General features: G+C 32.1%; 1 protein-coding gene across 1 annotated transcript; it reads left to right on the top strand.

Annotated features, from left to right (window-relative positions):
* The first annotated feature begins 5,823 nt into the window (after nucleotides 1–5,823).
* Nucleotides 5,824–7,123, top strand: LOC121129654 (uncharacterized). The gene is made up of 2 exons (XM_040725378.2): nucleotides 5,824–6,035; nucleotides 6,110–7,123. The coding sequence occupies exons 1-2, from the start codon at nucleotides 6,030–6,032 to the stop codon at nucleotides 6,986–6,988; spliced, it is 885 nt and encodes a 294-aa protein (XP_040581312.1). The 5' UTR covers nucleotides 5,824–6,029; the 3' UTR covers nucleotides 6,989–7,123.
* The last annotated feature ends 16,421 nt before the right edge of the window (nucleotides 7,124–23,544 follow it).

Below are 23,544 nucleotides of genomic sequence, written 5' to 3'. Positions count from 1 at the left end.
CATAGATGCACCAAATGGGGATCTTTTTTCGACGACCCAGTAAAAGATTGTGAAAAATGATTCTGAACGATAATAGTGTCGAATTACCTTAAACGTAGATTTTTCTAAAATCCGATGATCCAGATAAGAACTGAGATCAGTCAATGATAAATTAAATACTTGGCTTCCTTTCAATTGTAAAAATTTTAACCTTATAATTGTTCCCATGTAAAAATAGGGACGGAACAATTCGGAGGGTCTTTTTTTATTACTATTTTAAATACCGATACAATACTAACAATTATTATTTAATCAATGCTGGAAATTGTTTACACTTTAACAAAAGGCAATTCGAATTCAACCAATCAATCAGAACATTGACATGAAGAAATCAAGTACATAGAACATTCAGGAAATGACAATTAAATATAATATAGAACTGTATGCAATTTGGATAAAGATATCTGACTCCTGAGTAAGTAAGTATGAAAGCTTTTTTGTACACTCAGAACGTCGACTTTAAAAAAGAAAAGGAAAAATTTGACAAAAACATATGGTTGTTATGTGAAGTTTTCGCATGGTAAGGTAGGAATTTTTGAATGGCATAAGGTAAAGATGTTTTTTTTTTTTTTTTTGTAAAAGCGTAAGGAAAAGGCTAGATCCAGACATATGGCGCACTTGAATTAAGAACCTTGTTAATATCTGCTGCATGTTTTATGATTATTGAGGGAGAAAATAAATTACTGCTGAGTAAAACCTGCTACATTTAAAATAGCATTAGTGCAGAGAAAATATTATTATTATATTTAAATATATATATTAATAAATTTTTTAATCAAATTACATCAAAGATAGGCGAGAATTCTTCTTTTAGAGGGAGATGTTAACACAGGCACAAATGATTAAATAATGGGAGGAAAAAAATACACACAAAAACCGTTTTTCCATTTCTAATTGCTAAACTTAGTTTTTTCATTACAAAAATGTCAACTCTACTTATCTATAATAACTGGAGATTGAATTTTTGTAAGAACGCGAGGAGAAGCGGAGGGAGACCGTTTTTCCTTTTCTTATCGCTATAAGGTCATTCCAAGCAATTTATGTATCAAATCGTTTTTAAAACATTCAAAATATTGCGATTTAAAAATAGGGAAGGTTGTGTCGATGCCAAACTTTAGAAGCCTCTCAATCCTGAACCAGACGGGAAAAAGGCTGAAATTTTGGATTTTTGAGTTTTTATCTAATATTAAAATATGTGTCAAATTTGAAAAAAAATAATAAAAGATGTTGCTGTTTTTGATTGATTGCTCTTTTCTTGAAATGACTCTAATATTCACAAATATGCTCTACCTAAGCACTCATTTTCATCTGCACTCTTCAAGGGAATCAAATGCATCTGTAAAATCTTGTTATATCAAAATATAAAAATTTGAGTGAAATTGAAAATGGCCATATTTCATTTTTTTGATGTCAAAATATTGATCTCGTGACCTTCGAGTTAAAAACTCATTTTAATGGCTTCTACAATAAAATACAACTATCGGATCAAACAATTATCTAATGAATGTTTTTTAAGTAGATGAAAACATTCAAAATACAGCGATTTAAAAATAGGGTAGGCGGTGTCAATGCCCACACTTTAGAACCCTCTAAATCCTGAATCGAAGGACAACCAAGGCTGATATTTTATATTATTGAGTTTTTACGTAAAATATATGGTAAATTTAAAAAAAAAACACGTAGATGGTGCGGTAAAAAATGTTCTTTTTTTGATTGATTATACTTAGTATGACCCTATATTGAGTTTTTTCTTTTTCTAACATCACTCTTTAGGCATAGGTATTTACTGTTAAGGTATGAGTTCATTTTTGACTTATTTTTAATACGTATGTAGTCTTTTGCTCAAATAAGAAAGAGTCAAGTGACGACAAAAACAGCTAGAGAGATTGTATTTTTGTTTATACAAAAGAGCAAGGCGTTTATGGGTAAATGAATCATTTAACATTGGAGTACCAAATGCAAATTTTAGGAAATACTCAAAATATGCAAATAACGTACATACATTTCTGATATCTTTTCTTTCACCTTTTAAATCCAATTCAACAATAAGGAAACTGTTTACCTCTTAGAAAAAGTACATACAATCATATTATTCATTCATCTATAATTACAGAGATTATAATGCCTGCGTTTCTATAATGTATTATTAGGCTATTAGGAAGGGAGAAAAAGTGCTCAAGTCAATATGTACAAAACTATTGTGTTCAAATACCTATTTATTTTGTAAGAAGTGAAATATCTAGATCCCATCTACCTTGTTATTATGTGACTATGATGTGGTATTAATATAAAGTATGAAAAATTACATTTTCTCAATTTTTTAGTAAATTTTACATATTGATTAAAAAGTAAATTGAATTTGTACTTAATTGATTTTTTTAATTAAAAAAAAACATCATATTTTTTCATGTTTTTCTGCTGAATATATATATTGTCAAAATAGGCTGCAATATTATTTTGAAGACTGGTTCTTAACTAGGAGTGACCAGTGTTGCGTTGGTCTAGTTCAGTCCTGCATATCTGTCCAGAGGCGTCCGCAGGATTATATATATATATTATTATTATTATTTTTTTTAAAATGTAACCTCTGTTTATGCATTAAATTTTTTTCTTCCAAAGTTTTTCTAGTCCAATACAAAAATTCCTTCCTCTGCAGACTACCTTACTGTCTTCAAACTTATAAATTTCGTTCCTTGACGACACCACCCAACTTTATCTATTTTTTATCAGTTCTAGCAATGACAGTCCGAAGGACCAACGGTCTTAAGGATCGGTCCCAAGGACTGATAAGACCGATTTTACGATTAGACGAGACTATGCCGAATAGATAATGACAGACCAGGGCTAGAGTCTATGAAGGGGGTGGGTGTTATGTTTTGAAGACATTTAGATAATGTTTTCTGTCAAAGACCATTGACTATATGGATATGCGGTCTCAAAATTTTAACGTCTCGTCCATTCCTGTCTAAAATCTTAAAAACGCCTCCCAATCAAACGCAAAAACCGTCCCAAAGAACAATTATGCTAAATCGTGTTGTCATGGATATCCGCATGAAACGTCAACACTAATCACTAATTTTATTAAAAATAGTAATAATATTTGTCAAATTTTGTCTTTTGTCAGTTTTATAAAATTTTATTTTCAAAAATCGGCACCTAGTCACGTCCCTAACCACAAAATTTATAAATCATAGTTACATCAATTTCTTGTCGATTAATTATATTAAGAGAAGGGATGTACCGGTACTAAATTTAAAGAAAGTGACGATTCTGATACCATTTTTATGGACGATTCCGATACCTTATTATGTATAAAGGAATTTCATCAACAAATAACTAAATTGTTTATTTTTTTTGATGTTTTACTTTTTATTAATTACGGATAGGAAAAAAATGCATAAATTTATCAATGATAATTAGTTGTAAATAAAAATAAATTTAAAAAAGTTAATTACTCTCCGTGCTCAGGAGTCAATTAATTTATTGTTATCTCATATTAGGGAATTTGACACCCATCCTTTCTTAGATATTTAAAGTCAGCCTCCTTGCCCCTCTCATTTATTTTCAAATACCTCACTATTAAAAATAATACTTGCGACACTGCCAATATGACATTTACGATCATTTTACTGGTTCGGCCGGCATGAGATCATATGGTCATGAACTGTCTACAGTTTTACTAAGATTTATAGGCAAAATTCGGAATACCGAAAATGTGTAGTGTCGGACATTATTTATTCGGTCCTGTCTAGTACCATCTGGTATTATCGGTTATTAATTCATTTGGTCCTTGGGACTGCTCTTTAACTGTGGTCCTTGGAATTTCTCCTAAAATTCCTATGGTTTATTAAAGTAAATAAGATATATGAGATATGTATTAAGGGCATTGCTCATATCTTGAAAAAAAATTGTATTATATTTCAATATAAAGCGAAAATATTATACTTTTATTTCTTTATATAATTTGTTACATTATATAATGGAGTAATTAAGAAAAAGAAAATCACCCTCAATGACGTCATGCCGGATCGGTTTTACCTTCTTTAAGGACTGACAAGTGGGATTGGACCGAATTGGATGAGGCCAGAATGTATTGAATCGGATTCCTCGTACCTAAATAAGGACTGACACAGCACAGGGGCGTCCGCAGGTGGTGGGCTGGTAGGGTTGTAGCCCCCAAAAAAGAATAAAGCTTTTTTTTGCTTTTTACTAGAATTTTTTCCCCAGAATATTTCATTTTTTGTGAATAGCTATGAATTTTGGATTTTTTTTTTCAAAAAACTTAATATTTAATATATAGTTTTTAAATTTTTGTTAATTTTCTGAGTAAAACTATGGATTTTTGAATTATTTTGATATTAAACTTAATTTTTGAAATTTAAAAAAAAAATTTAATTTCTTTTGATTAGCAATGAATTTTTGAAATTTTTAATAAAGTTTAATTTTTGGATTAAAAAAAAACCCCGAAAACCAACCCAAATATATAATCCAGGCACTTACTAATTCGGCCAATTATGAAAAAAATGACAAAAACTTTTTCAACAAATTTGTCAAATTACACCTACTTACAATCTCCGCCTTATAAAATGCCTCTATTTAACCCTTTTAAAACTGTTTGATTTATAATTAGTCATTGGGTCATTTTTATGTGAATTATGCAGATGAATCTTAACCTTCAAAAAATGCATACACCCTACCTCCATACAATCAATGTATAAATACTTCCTTTAATATCTTATGTTTATTTTCCATAAATTGTGACACCTTTGAGTGTAGCTTCTACGCATGTTCCTACAACATACAACATTTTATGAGACTTTGTTATTATAGGTTCACTTAATTTTCTACGTGATTTTTCCGAGGTATTCTTTTAATACGGAAAGTTAACATTGACGAAAATTCCCCAAAGAAGAAGTCGTTTATTTCTCCAAAATGTTCAAGGGCGTCCGCGGGATTATATTTTTTGGAGAAGGATAGGTTTTTTGTATTTTCTTTTGAAAAAAATCAAAAAATCGATAGCTATTCATAAAAATTTAGTTTTTAATGAAAAAAATAAATAAAAAATTCATAGCTATTCACAAAAAATGAATTTTTAATTATTAGTTTTTCAAAAAAAATTTCAAAAATCCATAGAAAATTAAATTTTTGAAGAAAAAGTTTCAAAAATTAAATTTTAATTATTATGGAAAAAAAATTAAAAAATTTAGAGCTATTCACAAAAAAATTAAATTTTTCGGAAAAAAATTTCAAAACCCATAGCTATTTACAGAAAAATTAAAATTTATAATATTAAATTTTTGGGGGAAATAATTTCAAAAATCCATAGCTATTCACAAAAAAAAATTTTGTTTGGGGAAAAAAATTCAAAAATTAAATTTTAAACTTGTCGGCAAAAAGGACACAAAAAATTATATTTAAGAAAAAAAAAATCAGATATGAATTTTTTGCTCTGCTTCATATTTTGGTTGAAAGACGAACAATCATTTTTCATTTTTTTTTTTTTTTTTTTTGGAGGGGATATCCCTCCAGCCGACTCCCTGCAAAAGCCCCTCATGTTGGACTGGAAAACTCAAGATGACTCCATTCTTTTGTAACAACTAACAAACAAACCCAAAGTATTTATTGATCTAAATAGTAAACATTTAATAACTACTCCTGAATATATCTTTAACACTTTTATTTCTTATTTAAATGTTAATAATAATGTAACGTGTCTATGTAATCCTATTAACATGGGGTTTAATTACAGTCAAGGAAATGTCAATACAAACACGCCCCTTGCGTACCAACTGTTGTAGTTGTTGTTGCGTACGTACATAGATTAAAAAGAATCTTGAACAACACCCTTTACATGAAGATGAGACGAAGGCAACAAGAATGAATCCTGCAAAATATTTTCTACTATAAATATTGGTGCTTAGTCTACATCTCCTCATCACAACGAGTTCTCAGCTCAGTTCAGAAACAAACCACCAAATAAATAAACAAACATGAAAGTAAGAGATTTATAAAAACACCTTTTAAATCCAAAATCTAAAAATTGGATTTTTTTTTTTTTTTTGCTTTACAGATCATTGCATTACTTGCTGTTGCTTTTATCGCATTGGTATCCGCAGATGTTCCCGGATATCACGAACCAGGAGCTCTATATGGAGCTAAACCTGCTGTTTACAACTATGGCTACGCAGTGCATGATGACTATGCTGGAACAAATTTTGGAGCTTCAGAGGACAGTGACGGCTATGGCAACACTAGTGGGGAATATCATGTTCAATTACCGGATGGTCGTCTACAAACCGTCACCTATCACGCTGACGATTACAATGGATTCGTCGCTGATGTAACTTACTCCGGAGAAGCTCACTATGATGGACCAGCCTATCCTCATTCCGCTCCTGCTCCACATCCTGCACCTCATCATCCAGCTCCCATCGTACCTCATCCAGCTCCTATTGTTCCTCATCATCCAGCACCCGCCCCTCATCATCCAGGACCCTTTGTTCACCACCCAGCTCCAATTTATGGAGATTATCACGATGTGCCTTACGGCCATCATAAATCAAATGTCCATCATGCCGGTCCTCTCGCCCATCATGCCGGTCATTTTGCCCATCATGCCGGTCATCTTGCCCATCATGCTGGCCCTATTGCCCATCATGCTGGCCCTATTGCCCATCATACCAGTCCTCTTCCCCATCATGCCAGTCCTCTCGCTCATCATGGCTTCTCTCATTTGGACCACGTGGCTGCTCCAGCTAGTTACGGATTAGCTCATGCTCATGGCCATCATGGTCCTCTTGGGCATATTGTAGCTCCTCATCATGGACACCGTGGTGCTCATGGACCTCACCACAATACTGGGCCAATCTATGGACCTCATCATAATCCCGCATATGGACATCCTGCTCCTTCCTATGGCTATCAACATGCTCCAGCCTATCATTATTAAATTTATTGGGGAGAAAGAGAGAGTTAGGGCCTCAGCTCAGCTGACCCAGCTGCCATCCTCTATATACTTATTATTTATTTATTCATTTATTTAAAGATATTGAAATAGATTTTGCAATCGACAAATAACCTATTACTCATGCATTGTTTCAGATTCCATATATTAATATTAATAATTGGATTAGTCACATTATCACTTTTAAAAAAAAAATTGCTTAGTTTCAAGTCTTTGTACCTATGCAGTAGATCTAGAATAATTTAACATTTAATGTACCATACCATACCATATATATTTGTATGTTTGTACGTAAATGATCGGATGACAGTTGGTAAAGTTAGCATTCAAAGAAAATTACCAAACTAAGTCTGTGTTTGTACATAGTATTTACAAGAAAAAAAAAAGAAGAAGAACTTTTCTTGAGTTGTTCCCATCGAATGAACCCCTAAAATCCCCTTATACGTTAAAGGAACTATTTTGGAGTAAAAAAAAAAAATGAAAAACCGCGATTGTATTTCTTTAAAAAAAAACCCGTAAAGTGAAGTAGTTTTTTTAACCTTTAAAATGGTTTTTATAAAAATTAAATGAGTATAAATTAAATATAAGCACATATTTGGAATTTACATAAAATTTTAGAATGTATAAAATAATTTTCATATAAATTACTCTTTTTTTTTCTTACTTAAAAGTTGATTCAAACAGAGTATAAAATACTAAAAAGTTTGAGATTAAAAATTCTCAAAACCAGAGTTGATTCGAAAAAACGAATTACGAATTATTCGTAATAATTGCTTCCAGTATTACTACTCTAATTGGATATGGAATTTGAAAGATTTTTGAATAAGTAATTTTTTTAGGTGTGAGGCAAATTCATTCCTTGTCTTTTCATTCCCAGTAAATTCAATCCCTGCAAAATTCGTATACAGAAATGTCATTGCCGTTTTGAAGATGTATATTTAGTGACGTCATACAGTTTATATTTAGTAACAAATAGTAGTTTTTGCGTAACGAGAGCTCTGATCATTCAGAACTGGAGATAACTACTGATAGATGTGAGACGGATATGATTTATGGGCAACCCAGTCTTATGTTGTAAATAGATTAGAAATGACGTCATAATAAGTATTTAATAGTTAGTAGGAATGGAATCTGTCGATATTTGTGTTCATTGATACCTTAGAAGGTAGAAGTAAATTCCATTAATTCTCCCTTCAAATTGGTAATTAAATGTCCGGGGATGAATTTTGCAGAGAATGAATTTTTTTTCTCGTTAAAAATAAGTCAAAATATATCACATATGTAGGATAGTGTTGCAAGGGTACTTATTTAGGACTAAAGACTGCAGTTAATTCCAGTTCACTCACGGTCCCGTCCAGTTCATTATTCATATCAGTTCTAAAACTTATAAATTTCGGTCCTTGAAGACGTTAATCAACTATATTTCTTCTTTTTTTAATCAGTTCTCTTACTGACATTGTGAAAGGCCGAGAGTCTTAAGGACTGGTCCCAAGGACTGATAAGATCGGTCCTAAGATTGGACTTGACTAAAGAAAGGACAGAACCACACTTTCTTGGATCAGGGTCGGTTTGGATCTTTAGACCTAAATAACTGGGTAAATTTAGCGTATAATTGTGGGATGTTTAATTTGTTGACATTAAAAAATTTAATTTAAGAATACCTAAAATTTTTTGTTAATTTTTGATCTTATATTTTGAATTACTCTTTCCTTGTTTTTAATTTGACTATTTTTAAAAGTCGAATGAAAATCAAATTAACCCACATACCATGCATTTATAAGAAAAGTCCCCATACGTTCCGGATAAGAAGTGAAAGAGAACAGTAAGTTGCTTTATTACATAGGTAAAAATGATCACCTGATGATAAAACAAGGATGTTAGAAGGATTTTTCTTAAGAGGAGGGATGAGTTTTATTACAATTTTTTTAGTGAAAGATATGTTATACTCGCTGTCTTTTACACAAAATATTTAAAATAATCCCCCCCTCCCCCCAACACATTAGTCACGGGCCTGTCAATAGGATCATTCAAAGTGTACATTATTATTCCAACATTGGGAACTGAAATCTATAAACTAAGAGTCTAAATGCGCCTGTTAGATTGAGTAGATTCATTGTCCATATGGAATCTTTTTTGACACGTAAGATGTCATCGGTACTATAATATAGATGACGTCACTACATCATTTTCTGTCATTTTCCCCTCATGATAAATGCAAGGTTATACCATAACACGTTTCCGACTGATGGTTGACTTCCACCGCTCTTTTAATAGTGTTGTCATAGAATATAACTAATACCAAGAGTTGCTATATTTTGCCTTCCTTGATTGTTATACTCAATGACGACATATATGTCTGTTTTGACAGCAGTCGTTACGATACATCAACTTGAAAATTTTGGCAATCCCGATTACATGATGACAATATCTTGTAAATTTATTAATCTTGGATAAATGTAACTTTTTCTTCATTTTGCAGAATAAACCTTGTACATTCTGCTAAAAGTGTGCATTCATAGTTAACTAGCATGGGCCTTCGGTTCTGCGAAAATTTCCTCCTTTGCTCATTTTTGACAAAATGAATTATCTAGTTTTTACTTTAACCTTTTTTATTGAGGTTGGATAAAGAAGTATCTTTATCCAACCTACATAATGACGCCTATTAGAGCTCTGTACCTTAATATGTTCCAAAGTTATTGGCAATTATGTATTTTTAGGGGTTTGTACTACTTTGAACTTGATCTTTACATCTCAAAATTAAATAGTTTCTTAATTTGACTATATATAATCTTCGTACCAAGTTAGATCAAAATCGATCCTACACTTTTGCCGTGAGGCTCGTGACCAACAGATTAGCAGAATCAAAAACATAACCTAATGCACAAAAAGCTTATCATTTTGAAAAATGTCGATCACGTGATATTTGTTTCACCAATTGATTTAATAAAGTAGTTTGTGGAACGTACTTTTATATAGTTTTCTTTTGTAAAAAAAAAAAATCAAGAGTTACAATATTGATTTAAAATCTTGTTAAACAATTTTATTACAGATTTTTTTTACTTCTTCATATTTTCATCAAGAGTAATATCATGTTTTCTATATAGGTACATAATATGAAATATATAATATTATATTCCATAAAAGTTTTCAAACTCTATAATCAAAATTCGATTACATAAACTTGGTACGCGTTCAAAATAACAATCTTCATAGTAATAAGAGTAATAATCATACAATAAACTTGTCATTATGTGAGAGTGAGAACAAAAAATAAAATAATAATGCCAATAAAATAATGATTAGTTATGCATTGGAGTTTGTTTGATAAAATGAAAGCATCCCTTGAATCAATTTGACAAAACATCACAAATACATACGTACATAGTTCTGATATAATATCATACTCGCTCTACAATAAGTTAAATCCAATTTTTTTCTTCTCCCTGTGCAGAGGAATATATTTTTTTTAGTTGCTCCCTTGGGATGAATCTCATTCATTTCTCCTCCTCTCCATTTTCTATTCCCTTTTCTTTTTTCCTTTTTGGTTTTCTTTCCTTCCCTGATTTTATATTGTTATATAATAGACGGAAATTTATACATACACCTAATATAATTCATATATCTATCAAAATTCTTTTCTGCCAATTATTATTTTTAAATATAAACGCGGGAAGATAATTGAACCTTTCTTGATACTTTTAAGATTTCTCGCAACCTTTCATATATAAAAAAACTTTAAAAAAAACAACAGAAAGAGCCGAAAATCAGTGTCTTGTAATTGATCAATTTTTCTCAACTATGGAATTATCAGGTAATAACTCTTGGGAATTGTTCACAGTTTAACAAAAGCTACTTCAAATTCAACTAATCAACGTAAGGAAAACTGATCACGGTGTTACTTCACTAACAAAAAAATACTCTCTGTATTACGTAGACAGCTGTCGATTCCCTCCTTTGACTTCATACGTCATGGTTATTTCATAATTTATTATTTCTGATTAATACACGAAGTCATAAGTTATCCAATATTTATGCTCCGTTTCCAAAAGGACAGGAATATAATTTGTTGTTCTTCCTTTGCCGTGCATATATGTATATATAAAGGGTTTTTCATTAACAGCGCTCACATTTTTTTAAATAAAACGAAAGCGGTTTGAGATATCGAGAATTTCTTTATTTGCCGACAAAATGCATTCAATTTAATTTATGAATGAAATTCGATGTCGTTTGAATGACCACCACGTGCACGTTTTACGAAGTCCAATCGTTGAACCCAATTTTCGACTACTTTTCCGCATAAATTGGCTGAAACTGCAGCAATATCGCGTTGAATATTTGTTCTGAGCTCTTCTAACGTCGAAGTATTATTGGTCTAGACCAAGGCTTTCACGTGACCCCAAAGAAAATAGTGTAGAGGCGTTAAATCGTACGAGCGAGGCGGACAATTGACTGGTCCATTTCTGGAGATAAGAAACTCACCAAACTTATTCTTCAATAAATCGATTGTAACATTTGGTGTGTGTAAAGTGTCTTGTTGAAACCACATATAGTCCAAGTCCATATCTTCCAATTCAGGCCAAAAAAATCGGTTATCATGGTACGGTAACGATATCCATTCAAAGTAACGTGGCAATTGTCATTGTCGACGAAAAAATACGGCCCAATGACACCGCCAGCATGCAATCCACACTAAACAGTAATTTTTGGGGATGTAATGGCGCCTCATGCATCACGAGTGGGGGGTTTCCGGCCCAATAGCGCATATTTTGCTTGTTAAAAAAAAGCCATTGAGCACAAAATGTGCCTCATCGCTGAAAATGATTTTACTTTGAAAATCAGGATCATTTTCGCATTTTCCTTCAGCCCATTTTACGAATTCCTGACGTTTGAAGTGGTCAAGCGGCTTCAGTTCTTGTGTCAACTTGATCTTATACGGGTGTAGGCCAAAATCTTTTCGCAAAATTCGCCACAACGATGTCACAGAGATGCCCAACGATTGAGAACGGCGCATAAGAGACAAATTTGGGTCATCTTGAATTGATGCACTTGCGGCAGCAATATTTTTTACACTTCGTGCATTTCTTTGTCTCACTGGCACAGGAACATTATGTGACGTGTTTGTGAACTCAAATTTTTTCACCAAACGTTGAGTTGTTGATTTTGCAGGTCGATTACGTTGACCATAAATTGGCGTTAAAGCTCTTAAAGTTTGGATCAAAGACTCACCACTTTTGTAATAAATTTTAATAATTTGCAAGTGTTGCTCGAGTGTGTACTGCTCCATGATGAAACTACAATTATTTCTGAGCACAGCTGTCAAAGAAACAATAACAAATATGACGTCGTTTTCGAAATCTATCAACGTAAAATGTAAGCGTCTTTATTGAAATACCCTTTATATATTTATTGGCCATTTTATTATTGCTATGAAGACATTTTGGAAATTGCATCTAAAACAAATGTATAACAAAGCTTTTAATAAAATATTACAAAATAATAATACACTGGGCGGTCCATTCAAATTTGAACCCTTACAAATTCAATAATTAATGAAAGCTGAGTGATTAAAATTAATTATATTTCAATATTATTTAAGCATAAGGAATGAGTTACAAAACAAAACAATCTTGAGCTTTCTAGCTTACGTATAATTCGCAAAATGATAATTGAACGTGATCGAAGTTCTTTCCATTCACGCACTTCAAGCAGATGGGCGTCTTCAGGACCACCATCTACGCCGTCAAGGAAGAAGAGAAAGAAGGCTATTGCAAAAAGGCCAAACTGGACATGGAGAAGTTAAAGAAAACAGCCCACGCCAATCCCATCAAGTCCATGAGGGCCCATGCAAGGGATCTCAGGGTTCACATTTGACTGTCTAGAGAGCTATAAAATAAGGGGTTGAAGAGAGTCTTGTAAGGGTGAAGAGGCCACTTTTGACATCAGCAATGAAAGAACCCAATCTCTTCTGTTGCAAGGTTCTTTTGAACTCTTTTTTGACATTTTTGCCCCCCGCCCAAAGCCGTGGTGCCAACCCCAACACTACACCTTTTGGATCCATGTCAAAGGGGAGGCCTTCAGTGTCCTTCATCCAAACAACGAGGCCCTCAAAGCCACTATCGGCCAGCACCGGTATGCTATAACAAAGGACTACATCCGTAGTGTGTACCAGGTCTTCTGCCTCTAAGTGGGGCTACATTAATAATTAAGGAAGCTCAGCCACACATCTGTTTCTAGCATTGAATCTAGTTGAAAATCAACTGTTTATTAATAAATTATATCTTGTTGAGGTTTAAAATTCAAAGTGTTCAGATTTATATGGACCACTCGGTAATTCAGTATTGAACAAAATAGGATTTTAATATTATTAAACATATAGATGTAATTCATTTTAAAATTTGTGGATAAGTAATATGATAATGATAGTCTGGGATTCCTTAAGAAATAAAAACAGTTGTTTTGATTGACTTTTTTGGGCTAACTACGGCATGATTTCGGCCCTTTCTTCTTTTTCTTTTTGGAGAAAAGGTTGCGTGAAGGACTTGTGATAAGGGGAAAATAAGGGGGAAAAATCATCGTTGTTGTGTAAAGGAGGTAACGCCATGTGCTCTCTCCCCAGAATTATCATTTGAAAATTTTATAATACTTCCTTATGTCATCATTATATATGTCAGCCATCTTAAAAGAGGCATAATCGATCAGTTATATATTTTATATCAATTTAAGTACAAGGCATGTACCGCAATAAAAAGTGATTTTCCAACTTTAACAGAACTTTGATCGGGATTCATTTTTGATATTTGTAGAGACAGTCAAATCCAGATGGAATCAACTTACGCTGATAGTTCACGTTCTCCCAAATACTGGTAGCCTCCAAATGAGGGAGCTTCAAAATTATTTATTGAGATAAATAACCAAAAATTGTGGATTATTAATTACTTCGGGCATAAGAAAAATTTGGATATAGTGAACTTTTCATTTGAAAAAATACACGTTTCCGTTATCCGGATTTGACTGTATTTAAGGAAACATATTTTTTTAGTAAAGATGAAATAAAGCCGTACTATATGATCATTTGGTTTATCCAAGTACGTGAGTAGATTCCTGATGCAAACACCTTGGATTGTTACACTCATCTTTGGAAAGAAACATATAATATCAAGGAATACTTGATACTAACTATCACTGAATGCCCCTTTTATAAGGTTTAAAATATTAGAGGCAATGAAGGTGAAATAATTATCGGTGTGCAGTCAACATCAGTCATCTGTTTCCAGACCTTTTCTTAAGTTGCTCTCGTTTCATTTAATGAGGTTGCGAGGCAAATATTTTAATTATTTTTGTGTGAATTAAATCAAAACATAATCACTCAACCTTTTACTCTCCTTTTTTTCCCGATTACATATCAGCAATTCATACATTTATTTGATAATATTTAATTGGAATTATTTAATTAAAACTCAAGCTTATGTTATTTTAGACACAATCAAATATTTACATTACTCAAGTCAAGCTTTTACATACTTTATACCCCCCTCTCTCTTTCTCCTTTTTGGGAGCAAAATACAATGGATCTCATTTGAATTAGATAATTAGATTTAAAAGGAAATAAATTAACTACAAAGTTAAACACAAATAAAATTCAAAGTTTTTTTTTGTTTAATATAAATTTAAATTTTCATTTCTCATGAGATTTTTTTTTTCTTTTTTGCATTTTCAAAATGAAAGAAATTTAACAAACTTTTATTCTATATATGTATATATTTGTTTAAGTATACACGATTTATAATACTCAGTACTGACCCTCTATATTCTACAAGGTGGTCCAAAATTAAGTTTAACTTTATTTAATTAAGAATATTTTGTTATCTATATCTCAGATAATACTGAAAACCTGGAAACGAGGGCTCAAAATGGGGCAGAAGAACAAAATTACAGCGAAATGACAACAAAGACAGAGCATAAGGCCATTTGTCAACCATTTGTCATATTTGTGTAAAAAACAACACCCATTTATTATATTCAAAAAGTCAAATATTTAAGCTATACCTAAAAAAACTGTGATAGGCTTATTTTTGGAATTAAATAATTTCATAAAAACTGTGATTTATGATTTTATCATGCCTGATTTTATTAATATAGGGATATGTTTGACTATTGGAATCTAATAAATACTTTTTTGTTTCATAAAAATATGACAATGTGCGGTTAAACTTATGTTATGTGATTCTGGGGATTTCTCAGTTCTTCTACCGCATTTTTAGCAGGTGTGCTTGAGCTTTTGCCTCACAGGTTTCTACTATTATATCTAGTGATGACAATCCTATGAACAATGAGCAAGTTAAAACAAAAAAGAAACCAACAATTAACATGATGAGCCTGACAATTTGAGGAATGTGTTGGAGAAGAGAAAGAATAATGTCCGTGGCGTTTCATTAGATCAGCTTCAATCAGCTGTGACAAGCGAGGAAAGAGAAAAGGATATGAACAAGGACATTTGCTAGAATTAATCCGATGTCGATCCCCAATTCTACTCCAAGTCTAACAAGGACATACTATTATAACACTGCAGTGAATTCTAAAGGTCTTTTATAAGAAGACAATCATGTTCAATCAGGTTTTAAATATAATTTAAATCTATTTAGAAAAGGATGCTCACTGCTCAGAAATTAAATAACAATGACAAATGTTAAGGAAAAGAGAATTCATTATTAAGATTACCAATTTAAAGACAAAAAAAAAAAAACTGGGCAAACCAAAATTTTTGGAGGATTTCCGTCACTGATTCTATGTGTTACAAACGTCAAAAGCACGACTGGTTGTAGTGTGGCTGGTCCTGGGTAAAAATAAAAATGCGGCTCCTTTTCTCTCTTTACTTCTTTAAAATTCAAAATGAACTCTTTCTTAGAAGAAACAAAAACATTTTTTTTTTCAATTTTGTGTATATGCTTAATTTTTTTTTATAAAATTATATCCAGTGCAGGGGCTTTGATCAAGTATCACCTAAAAATGGCCTGGTCAGAAGTATTGCGACAGCATTTTATCAAAAAGAATACTGCAAATGAGGTGTAAGAATGCTAAAAAGTCACTTTTGAATCGACAATACATGATACAAGCAGTTGTATCCGGCATTGCCCTGGTGTCAGCTAAAAGACAAATTTACTTTAGCAATATAGAAGATAAATCTGGAAGAAATCCTCTGTGTTACTCTCTGTTTTTTATGAGCACACTCACAAGTAACTACTCAATACATAATTTGAGTTTGATAATTATTTTTTAATATGATCGGATGATTGATGAGTACTTTAGTCTCTAGAGCGCACACTAACAAAAATAAACTAGCCCGTGTTCCCCGTAGGCAACAACAAAACGCCTGCAAAATTTAATTCATTTTTACATACCAGCGTTTATATTTGATTCAAATCTTAACAGATACTGTAAATGCATATGAACTATGATATATAAAAGAGAGCACTCACGAAAAAAAAACCAGAAACAGTGCTACATATCCGATGCTACAAGAAACAGTGCTACATATCCGATGCTACAAGAAACAGTGCTACATATCCGATGCTACAAGCGAATGCCTACAGTATTTCATTAATACGACTTAATTTTTATATCTTCGATCAAAAATGTATAGATAATATACATCAGGGAACACTAAACACAGTGATCCCTGTTACTGTTTTTCAAACGTACAAATACACTTTATTTTAATAGTCGAGTGGAAGGAAAGTGTAGTTTCCAGGATCAGTAAGAACCCTATGATCTCGGAGGCCGTATATTTGTAGCTATTATACTAGGTACAAGTCAGTGATGAAACGTCTCTGTCAAGTTGTTCAGAACAAGAGCAGACAAATATATTGAATGATACATTATTAAACATGTAAAAGAGTATTAATACATATTCTAATCCAAACCATATTCTATTTAATTTTTTGTGTGGGTCTCATATTTATGACCACCCCGTATATAATGACTCCAACAATGTCCGCCATTTTCTCTCCCCTCCCCCAACTCATTTACGTATGAACAATATTGTACATACATACATGGAAGATCCTAGAATTAGGTATTAATTCAAGAAGATATCAGATTAATGAGCTAACATATGTTTATACTTTTTTTTCCCTTTCGTTTTGAGTAAGGATTAAAAAAGAAAAGAAGAGAATATAATTCAACTGGAGACGGTTGTTATACATAAGTGGTTTGTCCAAAGAATAAATGAGGTTATTCAGCAGAAAATTGATATTGTCATAATAGCTTCAGCCCAAAAGGATTGAAAGAGAAGGATGATGAACATGTTGGTAGAAAAATAATATAATAACAGTGGATTAAATCAATGTGATATATGTAATCCAGTAGCAGCTCTCAAATTAATTATACGTGCTTTGAGTCCAAATAATACCTTCCTATCATTGTTGACAGTAATACTATGTTGACACTTTTTTAAAAGTTAATTGGTCAGAAAAAATAGGTCATGATCACTGTAATTTTAGTATACACGGGTGGGAAGTAGTATCCGGACATATTTCTAATTGTTTTTTTTTTTAAATGTACTGCATTTATCTTGCTAAGATCTAACTTAATCTGAAAGTACTGCCCATAGAAAACGATAGAAAACGACTTTTTTTGTTATACTGAATCTGTCCACTTTCAGCATGAAACAGCAAGAGGACAAACGTAAAGTCATTGGATAATTTTTAGAGATCCGTAACGAGGATATGGCAATCATAAAAGTCACAAAATATATCAGGATCACCCACCGTCTATGACGTATCCCAGCGACTGAAAAGCTTCTTCATGTGATTCACACAAAGCCCAACAGTGGCTAGGCCTAAGAGGCCCATCTAAGCAAATCCTGGCTTCTCAATGGCTTCTTATGGTCGCAGGAGATCTATCAATAGGAGGACAGTGGTGAGGGTCATCCAGGATGAACTTGGCTTGAAGTCCTACATCAGGAGAAGGCGTTCCCTTATTAGCACGAAGATGAAGGCCATCAGATTGCAAAGAGGCAAGAAAATCCGGCCGGCAAGTATGTATGTAAATCAAATCCAGACATTATATAGCTATTCAGTGGTTAGTCAAACTTCACCTTGGACGTTGCCCACAACCCAAAGAACCACCACTTGCTGGTAGAGGACAGAGGTAATGTTCCTTATGTGATGAAGACCAAGTTCCCGTCCAAGATAATGATGTTTGGCTTGATCATCAGTGATGGGAATGTCATGCTGGCTCACATTTTTGACAAGGGTAGCAAATTGATCTCCTCAGTGTACTTGGAACATCTTAAGAATGTTGTGATGTCATGGCTGGAAGTCACATATCCTTCTGATACAAGATTCATGTGGATTCAAGACTCAGCCCCTTGTGATGTTGCCAAAACTGTCATGCATTATCTCGACACCCAGTTAAATGTCATTTTCAAAGCTGATGTATGGACTTTCCAACATCCCTGACCTTAACCCAGGGGATTTCTAATTGTGCTCAGATGAGAAGGAATGTAAACGAAACTCCCCATAGCTTCTTGAGATCCCTGAAGCTGTCTGTGAAGAGGAACATGCCTTGCTGCAACAAAAAAGATGTAATAAAGACCTGCTCCTACCTATATGTCCCTTTTACAGTTTGTGATCAATGCCGAGGGTGAATATGTTGAATGATACAACAGCTAATTGTTCTATTTAAACTTCATATGTATAAATTTTGGGTTAAAATGACATCTAATATTATTTAAAGTGACTTGAAAATATTGTCCGGATACTTCTTTCACCCCAGTTTCTATAAAATTCTTAATTGGGCCAATCCACGGTTAAGTGATAGTTGTAGTACTTGAGTCTGGATTCAAGTTTATTCTCCAATTTGGAGCCATGTGGACTCGTCCTTCACAGTCATTTGGTCTCTGGATTAAGAGTTGTTTTTGAATAGCTTTCATTTTAACACGTATATTTTGTGAGAAATTTACATTTACCCAGATTTTGGGATTTTTAACTTATATAATTTCTACAGGATTCAAAATATATAAAAATGTATATACTTCATGGCCTTTTTTTCTTCTTGTTCAGGGCAGGAAAATATCTGTTTGTTTTTTTTACTCAGTTTCAATCAAAACTAAATAAATTTGTAGATAATATTTTATCCCCTCAGAGTTGTAGTTCTCGAGTCTGGGTCGAAACCAAGGGAACTCAGAATTGACTTGTAATGTGAACCAGGTCATGAATTTGGGGCATGAGGATTCTGACTTGACTTGTAATCGAATAAGGTGAACTTAAATAAATATCAGGTTAAATTTTTGATTCTATGTTTGACAGCAATTTAACGTGTTCAGCCTTTAAAATATTTCAACTAAGCAATATTTGACTTGGATTTGCGTATGTCACTTGTATTGGAAGCAACAAAAACAAGTTCCTGCATTTTTATTTGTGTTTTCTTTTTGTCGTAATCTTTCTTTTGCTACATCTACCTACCTTCCTGAATGACAACATCTCAATTTATATAATAACAGCATTATAATACAACTTTAATCATTCAATCTGTGTACCTATTTTGTAGACAAATGTATGTACACACATTTTTCCTTCTCTTCTTTCCAATCTCCTTCTTTATTTATATACATTGTATATATTATACTCGTAATAATGTGTAAGACTACGTATGAGTGTATATTCTATTGTCTGAAGGCGAGAGAATTCTGACTAAAGAGGGATTCATTACAGTCATAAGCTTATAATAAACTCATCCCTTTTTCCTCTCTCTCTCTCTTATAAAAACCGTTCTATAGTTGGTACAAATTTCACTTCTTACTTCTTCCACTCTATTTTTATTTTCCCATTCAAAAATATATAAAAAATTTCCATTCTAGAAGTAAATTGTTTTAAACTGTTGCAATCGTCATAAATACATACCTCTTTTTGTAAGTACTATTGTTGGTTTTGTGTCTAAAACCGGTCTGAGATCATTATAGTGTTTAGTAGACTAAACTAATTCAGTCCACTAATAGAACTCATAGAAGAATCTGTCTGGATCGTTCTCATCTAAAAATTGAGCAAGGCCGATTCTATAGATGAATTGTTACTAAAATCATGTCTATTTCAAAATTGTGAACATCTGTAATAACGTCATGTATATTTAAATGTTTTGCATTGCTTCGGATCGGGGAGAAAATCGGTCCTTAGGTTGAGATTCAAATCAAATCAAAATATTTATGACGACAAAAATGTTGCATGATGTGAAAACGATTATTTTTAGGCCTGGACCGAAATATTGGTCCAAATCGGTATACAAAAATTACTAATGGGCGACTAAAAAAACGGTATTTGAACGAGTTTCTACAAAGGTTTTAAGTAGGCACCTTTAGTTAATCAGACCTATATCCAAGGAGGGGACTCCAAATTCTATTAGGGGAAGCCATGGCCCTTGAAGTCATACCAGAGTTATAAATAGGATTTAATGTTCGTTTAAGATGACATTTTTTTCGAATTTTTTTTAACGAATCAATATTTTTTTTCTTAAATTAAAAAAGAAATTAATATTTATTAATAAATTTTCAAACAACCATTATTTATTTATTATAATCCACCCCACAGTCAAAGAACCGGGCACATTTTATAAATAAACAAAGGTTAAATAGAAGAATATAGAATGTGCTCAAAATTTTACTTGAATAAAAAATAAATTATAGTTATAATTTAGTCTAGAGATTGGTCGATTCCAAAAAAAATCCTGATGCCGACTCCGATACAATTCCGGTAAAAATTAGCTATGTCCATGCTTTAATATTTTAAATAATAGTTAAAAAAACAATTATGCTATTAAGGCCATCCACAGGATTATATTTATGGGGACTTGGCTTTTGAATTTTTTGAATTAAATTTCAAATATAAAATTTAAAAAATTCAATATTACATTTTGGAGAGAACTTTGAAAAATATTAAATAAAATTTAAAATATTAAGTCTTATGAAAAAAATGTCAAATATTATATTTTCTATTAACAAACAAAAATTCCTTAATAGGGGGGGGGGGCTATTTAAAAAAAATCATAATTTAGAATAGTAATAAATAGGAACTATAATTACAAATTAAACAAACATTATTTGCTCGATGTTGATCCTGATTCCGTTTCCAGAAATAACACCCGATTCTCCGATTCTGATTAATTTTACCATCACTACCCTACAGACTCGTATACTCAACAATATCTCATGAAATTTTGTTTTTTTGCATTAAGGTCGTCTTGAACACTTTTAAAGGGTGTTAAAAAATAACATTACATATTGATGGGGCCCAAATCATTCAACTTTTTATTGTTATAGAAAAATGGCCATTTACAGACGTCTTGTACAATCTCCAATTTAAAGTTATTACCCATAGATTATACATTATATCCCTGATAATCGTGATCAAATTTTCTCAGTTCAACTTTATCAAGATTTTCAAAAAGTACTGTTGGTAAGACAATCATTCTTTATTTATTCATTTAACTTTATATAAAGGATTAAATCTAAAAGTGGCTACTTCAAGCCTCCATCGAAGCTCGACCCAAAAATTACAAGTTAATGTATTCCTCCGCCATGTCAGCTCACACCTTCTCCACCGCAGAGTTAAGGACTTCCACTCGGGAAGTGACACAGGCGATTATGATACTGTGTTATAGTAATTCAAAGCATTTTTATTGGGACGTCACTAGTTTTCTTCTCTGGTAAGTCAACGATAATATTTTCCATGAATACTTCACAGCTAAAGGTTAGTCAGCATATAGTGAGCTATATGCAAAAAAGAGCAACTCTATGTCAGATATTTAAGTTTTCACATCGTTTTTACAGCTATATTGGGTACTACAATCAGTTATCAACCCTTTATGCCCGTTTGTGACTAATTCGACGTACTATAAAAAAATACACATATCAAGAATAAATAAAGAAGTAAACCTTAGAAAGATAACGAGGCTGTTAGAAAAGAGGTTCTGTTTACGTTTTAATTTAGTGTTGCATCAGAAAATAGCATCACACTTCATTCAAAACAAAAACTTTGGCGGTGATTTTACGTACATTTCAGTTCTCCTTGACATCCATTTCATTTTACTGAAGGAACAAAATTTATGGTACGCTAAGTAAGCAATCATGTAGGTTTTTGAAAGTATCCATTTATGTCACTAAAACACATTGTAGGTTGAGATTAAGACAAATGCAACAATTTTATATGCGGGACTTTTTAGTCCCATCTACGGCACCAACAGAGAATTTTGATTTTAATAGATGTATCTTTTTGAAGAATGTCAAAAAAAGAAGAAGAAGAAAATACAAATATTTTCACTTAAAATTTAATTCAGGCCGTAAAACAAAAAAAAATCGTGAAGAATTACATTGCAGAAAAAAACAGCGAGAACAATTTGGACAGGTTAATGAGATGGGTGCATCGCTGGGAGAAGTGTGTAGATTTACAAGGAGAATATATTGAAAAATAAAAATTCAACTAAAACCTCTCTTATCATTACATACATCAAAAATTAGTCAAGATTTTAGAAGAAAAATAAAAACAAAGTGTGCCAGGGACACTTGATGGGAGTCATCTCTTGTTAAATCCGCCGTCCTAAAGAAATACTATTCCATATATCAAATATTCCCATATCGTTATTAATATTATGTTATTAAATGAGAAGCGCAAATATTTCCAAGGAGTAAAAAGGTTATAATTTCACGCATTAACCTCACGTCGAAGAAACAAAACAATAAGAGAATAATATAATGTAACATTTCACCACATTCGTATTATGTATGATAAATGTGAACCTTTATAAGTGAAGTATGAAGAATAAAGAACACACCCATCCAACTAACTAAGTGTATAATCATCTTCATCATATCAAACACATAACTTCCATGATTTATGTTTAGCCATAAGTGTACAATCAACGTCTACATACATAAATATGATATATTTTCACCTTTTTGTCTTTAAATGTTTTCATTATTATTTTCATATGTGCTATTACAACCATAGACGGCTATAATTGATCTCATGAGAAAAATTGTGAACTAAGTATGATGTATGTAACTTCCCAGTCTTTTAAATGAATTATACCATTGATTTATAAATATATTACATATACCTATGTACAGCCATCACCTGCTCACAGCTTGTTATTTAATTTCTATCATCTTTGCTGTAAATGACCTTTATAAGTAATAAGTTTAGGACTAAAATACTCTTATGTGTAGATATACTATTGAAATATATATTTATAATGCTTAATTTAGTAATAATCCTGTATCTTGATTCGACTCGATAATTTGAAAAAGTCATTTTATTCGATATTTTACAGATTTTTATGTCAAAACGCGTTGAAGGTTATTTTCTTGTTTATATTCATAAAATATCAAATATCCTTCAATACCAATGTCCGAATTTGTCATTTCTGTACTAATGCCTTTCACTTGCCCACAGCTGCATATTTATTCAAGTCCCTTCCATCATCCTTGCTGCAAATGACGTTTATAAGTTCCAGTTTAATGATCAAATAAAAAACTGATTTATTTAAACGAT

Source organism: Lepeophtheirus salmonis, chromosome 14, assembly GCF_016086655.4.
Source record: "Lepeophtheirus salmonis chromosome 14, UVic_Lsal_1.4, whole genome shotgun sequence".
Taxonomy (NCBI): Eukaryota; Metazoa; Arthropoda; class Copepoda; order Siphonostomatoida; family Caligidae; genus Lepeophtheirus; species Lepeophtheirus salmonis.
This window is presented reverse-complemented; position numbering and strand designations above follow the sequence as displayed.